At 42.2% G+C, this 7,935-nt stretch overlaps 1 protein-coding gene across 1 annotated transcript; it reads right to left on the bottom strand.

Moving 5' to 3' along the window:
* Positions 1 to 94: 94 nt before the first annotated feature.
* Positions 95 to 1,361, bottom strand: LOC129849751 (fibronectin type III domain-containing protein 1-like; the record flags this gene model as incomplete). The annotated part of the gene is made up of 2 exons (XM_055916504.1): positions 772 to 1,361; positions 95 to 181 (listed from the first exon to the last, which is right to left on the bottom strand). Coding segments are annotated over exons 1-2 (271 nt in total), but the record flags the coding sequence as incomplete, so codon positions are not given.
* Between the last annotated feature and the right edge of the window lie 6,574 nt (positions 1,362 to 7,935).

Consider the following 7,935-nt stretch of genomic DNA (forward strand, 5'->3'; position numbering starts at 1 on the left):
CACACACACACACACACACACACACACACACACACACACACACACACACACACACACACACACACACACACACACACACACACACACCCCTCACCTCCTGGCGTCTCTGCTCTGTAGACAGGTTTGCTGATCCCCTCCTCGTTCTCGGCACTCATCTTCAGAAAGTGCAGAACTCCGGGCTCTGAAACACACTCCGTAGTTTATGCCAAACCTCTGCTTCTCTCTCCTCTCTCTCTCTCTCTCTGCTTCTCTCTCCTTCTCTCTCTCTCTCTCTCGCTCTCTCTCTCTCTCTCTCTCTCTCTCTCTCTCTCTCTCTCTCTCTCTCTCTCTCTCTCTCTCTTCCTTTCTCTCCCTCCATCCCTCTTTCTCTCTCTCACTCTCTTTCTTTCTTTCTCTCCCTCCCTCCATCCCTCCCTCTCTCCCTCTCTTTCTCTCCCTCTCTCTCTTTCTCTCTCTCTTTCTTTCTCTCCCTCCATCCCTCTTTCTCTCACTCTCTCTCTTTCTTTCTTGCTCTCCCTCCATCCCTCCCTCTCTCCCTCTCTCTCTTTCTCTCCCTCATTCCTCTTTCTCTCACTCTCTCTCTTTCTCTCTCTCTGTCACCACCAGTCATGTCATGCTCACCCCCTAACATTCCTTCTTACTCTCCCTCTCTTTCTCTCATTTTATCTCTCCCACTCTCCTTCAGTCCCACTTTATTTCTCTCCATCTTTCCCACTGCCATTCTCTCTCTCTCTCTTTCTCTCTCTATCTCTCTTTTGTTCAATGTCTTACCTACATCCTCCAGTACCTCGGAGCGTCTGTCCTTGTCCACCTTGATGAAGCGCAGTGTCCTCATGGACTTTCCGTAGCTGATGGTGTACCGGTCCACCGGGCGACCGTCCAGCTCATTGGGAGGTTCCCAGCTCACCCTCAGGCCCTTGTCCACTGACGTCAGCTTCACGTTCCGCGGCCGCATGGGCTTGTCGGCTACGCACACACACACACGCACACACCACAAAAATAGACAGTAAAGCAATCAAGAGAAAATACTTAATGTTGGGAAATATTCAAAAGGAGGAGTAGGGGCTCAACTGATCAATGACATGAAAACAAGATGAGGAAGGGTTATTTTTCTGTCTTCTTATTGACTGCATGTATCCAAACAAAACAAAGAAAATACGTACCAGTATGCTAAAATTAAACAGGACAGAAAAGACATAGTGGAAATAAAACCTTTGTGTATCCTTCCTTTTGATAGTGTTGAAAATGCAATTGTTATTGAGATGACAGCATAACACGCTCTATGTCCAACATCAGGCCCAGTAAATGGAATAAAGCATTTAGTGAAGGATTAAAACATGGATATAAAAGTCCCAGTCTAACCCTGGTCAACAGACAGACTGGAGTCCTTGGAAAGGAGTGTGTGAGGGTGTAGTTGATAGATCTCCAGCAGTTGATAATGATTCAGCATAGAAAACAATCTCATTTATATTCTCATAAAGAAAACCTAACTGAATTCATCATGATCACAAACAACGCCAGGAAGACTGCTGTTGTTAAAACAGACTGCTGTTGTTGAAACAGACTGGTGTTGTTGAAACAGACTGCTGTTGTTGAAACAGACTGCTGTTGTTGAAACAGACTGCTGTGGTTAAAACAGACTGCTGTTGTTAAAACAGACTGCTGTTGTTGAAACAGACTGCTGTTGTTGAAACAGACTGGTGTTGTTGAAACAGACTGGTGTTGTTGAAACAGACTGCTGTTGTTAAAACAGACTGCTGTTGTTGAAACAGACTGCTGTTGTTGAAACAGACTGGTGTTGTTGAGACAGACTGCTGTTGTTGAAACAGACTGCTGTTGTTGAAACAGACTGCTGTGGTTAAAACAGACTGCTGTTGTTGAAATAGACTGCTGTTGGTGAAACAGACTGCTGTTGTTAAAACAGACTGCTGTGGTTAAAACAGACTGGTGTTGTTGAAACAGACTGGTGTTGTTGAAACAGACTGCTGTTGGTGAAACAGACTGCTGTGGTTAAAACAGACTGCTGTTGTTAAAACAGACTGCTGTTGTTGAAACAGACTGCTGTTGTTAAAACAGACTGCTGTTGTTGAAACAGACTGGTGTTGTTGAAACAGACTGCTGTTGTTAAAACAGACTGGTGTTGTTGAAACAGACTGCTGTTGTTGAAACAGACTGGTGTTGTTGAAACAGACTGCTGTTGTTAAAACAGACTGCTGTGGTTGAAACAGACTGGTGTTGTTGAAACAGGCTGGTGTTGTTGAAACAGACTGCTGTTGTTGAAACAGACTGCTGTGGTTAAAACAGACTGCTGTTGTTAAAACAGACTGCTGTTGTTGAAACAGACTGCTGTTGTTGAAACAGACTGGTGTTGTTGAAACAGACTGGTGTTGTTGAAACAGACTGCTGTTGTTAAAACAGACTGCTGTTGTTGAAACAGACTGCTGTTGTTGAAACAGACTGGTGTTGTTGAGACAGACTGCTGTTGTTGAAACAGACTGCTGTTGTTGAAACAGACTGCTGTGGTTAAAACAGACTGCTGTTGTTGAAATAGACTGCTGTTGGTGAAACAGACTGCTGTTGTTAAAACATACTGCTGTGGTTAAAACAGACTGGTGTTGTTGAAACAGACTGGTGTTGTTGAAACAGACTGCTGTTGGTGAAACAGACTGCTGTGGTTAAAACAGACTGCTGTTGTTAAAACAGACTGCTGTTGTTGAAACAGACTGCTGTTGTTGAAACAGACTGCTGTTGTTGAAACAGACTGCTGTTGTTAAAACAGACTGCTGTTGTTGAAACAGACTGCTGTTGTTAAAACAGACTGCTGTTGTTGAAACAGACTGGTGTTGTTGAAACAGACTGCTGTTGTTGAAACAGACTGCTGTTGTTGAAACAGACTGCTGTTGTTGAAACAGACTGCTGTTGTTGAAACAGACTGCTGTTGTTGAAACAGACTGGTGTTGTTAAAACAGACTGGTGTTGTTAAAACAGACTGGTGTTGTTAAAACAGACTGCTGTTGTTAAAACAGACTGCTGTTGTTGAAACAGACTGCTGTTGTTGAAAAAGACTGCTCGTTAAAACAGACTGCTGTTGTTAAAACAGACTGCTTGTTAAAACAGACTGCTGTTGTTGAAAAAGACTGCTGTTGTTGAAACAGACTGCTGTTGTTGAAACAGACTGCTGTTGTTAAAACAGACTGCTGTTGTTGAAACAGACTGGTGTTGTTGAAACAGACTGCTGTTGTTAAAACAGACTGCGGTTGTTAAAACAGACTGCTGTTGTTGAAACAGACTGGTGTTGTTAAAACAGACTGCTGTGGTTAAAACAGACTGCTGTTGTTAATACAGACTGGTGTTGTTGAAACAGACTGCTGTTGTTGAAACAGACGGCTGTTGTTGAAACAGACTGCTGTTGTTGAAACAGACGGCTGTTGTTGAAACAGACTGGTGTTGTTGAAACAGACTGCTGTTGTTGAAACAGACTGCTGTTGTTAAAACAGACTGCTGTTGTTAAAACAGACTGCTGTTGTTGAAACAGACTGGTGTTGTTAAAACAGACTGCTGTTGTTGAAACAGACTGCTGTTGTTAAAACAGACTGGTGTTGTTGAAACAGACTGGTGTTGTTGAAACAGACTGGTGTTGTTGAAACAGACTGCTGTTGTTAAAACAGACTGCTGTTGTTAAAACAGACTGCTGTTGTTGAAACAGACTGGTGTTGTTGAAACAGACTGCTGTGGTTAAAACAGACTGCTGTGGTTGAAACAGACTGCTGTTGTTGAAACAGACTGGTGTTGTTGAAACAGACTGCTGTTGTTAAAACAGACTGCTGTGGTTGAAACAGACTGGTGTTGTTGAAACAGGCTGGTGTTGTTGAAAAAGACTGCTGTTGTTGAAACAGACTGCTGTGGTTAAAACAGACTGCTGTGGTTGAAACAGACTGCTGTTGTTGAAACAGACTGCTGTTGTTAAAACAGACTGCTGTTGTTAAAACAGACTGCTGTGGTTGAAACAGACTGGTGTTGTTGAAACAGGCTGGTGTTGTTGAAACAGACTGCTGTTGTTGAAACAGACTGCTGTGGTTAAAACAGACTGCTGTTGTTAAAACAGACTGCTGTTGTTGAAACAGACTGCTGTTGTTGAAACAGACTGGTGTTGTTGAAACAGACTGGTGTTGTTGAAACAGACTGCTGTTGTTAAAACAGACTGCTGTTGTTGAAACAGACTGCTGTTGTTGAAACAGACTGGTGTTGTTGAGACAGACTGCTGTTGTTGAAACAGACTGCTGTTGTTGAAACAGACTGCTGTGGTTAAAACAGACTGCTGTTGTTGAAATAGACTGCTGTTGGTGAAACAGACTGCTGTTGTTAAAACAGACTGCTGTGGTTAAAACAGACTGGTGTTGTTGAAACAGACTGGTGTTGTTGAAACAGACTGCTGTTGTTGAAACAGACGGCTGTTGTTGAAACAGACTGGTGTTGTTGAAACAGACTGCTGTTGTTGAAACAGACTGCTGTTGTTAAAACAGACTGCTGTTGTTAAAACAGACTGCTGTTGTTGAAACAGACTGGTGTTGTTAAAACAGACTGCTGTTGTTGAAACAGACTGCTGTTGTTAAAACAGACTGGTGTTGTTGAAACAGACTGGTGTTGTTGAAACAGACTGGTGTTGTTGAAACAGACTGCTGTTGTTAAAACAGACTGCTGTTGTTAAAACAGACTGCTGTTGTTGAAACAGACTGGTGTTGTTGAAACAGACTGCTGTGGTTAAAACAGACTGCTGTGGTTGAAACAGACTGCTGTTGTTGAAACAGACTGGTGTTGTTGAAACAGACTGCTGTTGTTAAAACAGACTGCTGTGGTTGAAACAGACTGGTGTTGTTGAAACAGGCTGGTGTTGTTGAAACAGACTGGTGTTGTTGAAACAGACTGGTGTTGTTGAAACAGACTGCTGTTGTTAAAACAGACTGCTGTTGTTGAAACAGACTGCTGTTGTTGAAACAGACTGGTATTGTTGAGACAGACTGCTGTTGTTGAAACAGACTGCTGTTGTTGAAACAGACTGCTGTGGTTAAAACAGACTGCTGTTGTTGAAATAGACTGCTGTTGGTGAAACAGACTGCTGTGGTTAAAACAGACTGCTGTTGTTAAAACAGACTGCTGTTGTTGAAACAGACTGCTGTTGTTGAAACAGACTGCTGTTGTTGAAACAGACTGCTGTTGTTGAAACAGACTGCTGTTGTTAAAACAGACTGCTGTTGTTGAAACAGACTGCTGTTGTTAAAACAGACTGCTGTTGTTGAAACAGACTGGTGTTGTTGAAACAGACTGCTGTTGTTGAAACAGACTGCTGTTGTTGAAACAGACTGCTGTTGTTGAAACAGACTGCTGTTGTTAAAACAGACTGCTGTTGTTGAAACAGACTGCTGTTGTTGAAACAGACTGCTGTTGTTGAAACAGACTGCTGTTGTTGAAACAGACTGCTGTTGTTAAAACAGACTGCTGTTGTTAAAACAGACTGGTGTTGTTAAAACAGACTGGTGTTGTTGAAACAGACTGGTGTTGTTAAAACAGACTGCTGTTGTTAAAACAGACTGGTGTTGTTAAAACAGACTGGTGTTGTTAAAACAGACTGGTGTTGTTGAAACAGACTGCTGTTGTTGAAACAGACTGCTGTTGTTGAAACAGACTGCTGTTGTTGAAAAAGACTGCTCGTTAAAACAGACTGCTGTTGTTAAAACAGACTGCTGTTGTTGAAACAGACTGGTGTTGTTGAAACAGACTGCTGTGGTTAAAACAGACTGCTGTGGTTGAAACAGACTGCTGTTGTTGAAACAGACTGGTGTTGTTGAAACAGACTGCTGTTGTTAAAACAGACTGCTGTGGTTGAAACAGACTGGTGTTGTTGAAACAGGCTGGTGTTGTTGAAAAAGACTGCTGTTGTTGAAACAGACTGCTGTGGTTAAAACAGACTGCTGTGGTTGAAACAGACTGCTGTGGTTGAAACAGACTGCTGTTGTTGAAACAGACTGGTGTTGTTGAAACAGACTGCTGTTGTTAAAACAGACTGCTGTTGTTGAAACAGACTGCTGTTGTTGAAACAGACTGCTGTTGTTGAAACAGACTGCTGTTGTTAAAACAGACTGCTGTTGTTGAAACAGACTGCTGTTGTTAAAACAGACTGCTGTTGTTGAAACAGACTGGTGTTGTTGAAACAGACTGCTGTTGTTGAAACAGACTGCTGTTGTTGAAACAGACTGCTGTTGTTGAAACAGACTGCTGTTGTTGAAACAGACTGCTGTTGTTGAAACAGACTGGTGTTGTTAAAACAGACTGCTGTTGTTAAAACAGACTGCTGTTGTTAAAACAGACTGGTGTTGTTGAAACAGACTGCTGTTGTTAAAACAGACTGCTGTTGTTAAAATAGACTGGTGTTGTTAAAACAGACTGGTGTTGTTAAAACAGACTGCTGTTGTTGAAACAGACTGCTGTTGTTGAAACAGACTGCTGTTGTTGAAACAGACTGCTGTTGTTAAAACAGACTGCTTGTTAAAACAGACTGCTGTTGTTGAAAAAGACTGCTGTTGTTGAAACAGACTGCTGTTGTTGAAACAGACTGCTGTTGTTAAAACAGACTGCTGTTGTTGAAACAGACTGGTGTTGTTGAAACAGACTGCTGTTGTTAAAACAGACTGCGGTTGTTAAAACAGACTGGTGTTGTTGAAACAGACTGGTGTTGTTGAAACAGACTGCTGTTGTTGAAACAGACGGCTGTTGTTGAAACAGACTGGTGTTGTTGAAACAGACTGCTGTTGTTGAAACAGACTGCTGTTGTTGAAACAGACTGGTGTTGTTAAAACAGACTGCTGTTGTTGAAACAGACTGCTGTTGTTAAAACAGACTGGTGTTGTTGAAACAGACTGGTGTTGTTGAAACAGACTGGTGTTGTTGAAACAGACTGCTGTTGTTAAAACAGACTGCTGTTGTTAAAACAGACTGCTGTTGTTGAAACAGACTGGTGTTGTTGAAAGAGACTGCTGTGGTTAAAACAGACTGCTGTGGTTGAAACAGACTGCTGTTGTTGAAACAGACTGGTGTTGTTGAAACAGACTGCTGTTGTTAAAACAGACTGCTGTGGTTGAAACAGACTGGTGTTGTTGAAACAGGCTGGTGTTGTTGAAAAAGACTGCTGTTGTTGAAACAGACTGCTGTGGTTAAAACAGACTGCTGTGGTTGAAACAGACTGCTGTTGTTGAAACAGACTGCTGTTGTTAAAACAGACTGCTGTTGTTAAAACAGACTGCTGTGGTTGAAACAGACTGGTGTTGTTGAAACAGGCTGGTGTTGTTGAAACAGACTGCTGTTGTTGAAACAGACTGCTGTGGTTAAAACAGACTGCTGTTGTTAAAACAGACTGCTGTTGTTGAAACAGACTGCTGTTGTTGAAACAGACTGGTGTTGTTGAAACAGACTGGTGTTGTTGAAACAGACTGCTGTTGTTAAAACAGACTGCTGTTGTTGAAACAGACTGCTGTTGTTGAAACAGACTGGTGTTGTTGAGACAGACTGCTGTTGTTGAAACAGACTGCTGTTGTTGAAACAGACTGCTGTGGTTAAAACAGACTGCTGTTGTTGAAATAGACTGCTGTTGGTGAAACAGACTGCTGTTGTTAAAACAGACTGCTGTGGTTAAAACAGACTGGTGTTGTTGAAACAGACTGGTGTTGTTGAAACAGACGGCTGTTGTTGAAACAGACGGCTGTTGTTGAAACAGACTGCTGTTGTTGAAACAGACTGCTGTTGTTGAAACAGACTGCTGTTGTTAAAACAGACTGCTGTTGTTAAAACAGACTGCTGTTGTTGAAACAGACTGGTGTTGTTAAAACAGACTGCTGTTGTTGAAACAGACTGCTGTTGTTAAAACAGACTGGTGTTGTTGAA

The sequence above is a fragment of the Salvelinus fontinalis genome, unplaced genomic scaffold (genome assembly GCF_029448725.1).
Source record: "Salvelinus fontinalis isolate EN_2023a unplaced genomic scaffold, ASM2944872v1 scaffold_1646, whole genome shotgun sequence".
NCBI lineage: Eukaryota > Metazoa > Chordata > Actinopteri > Salmoniformes > Salmonidae > Salvelinus > Salvelinus fontinalis.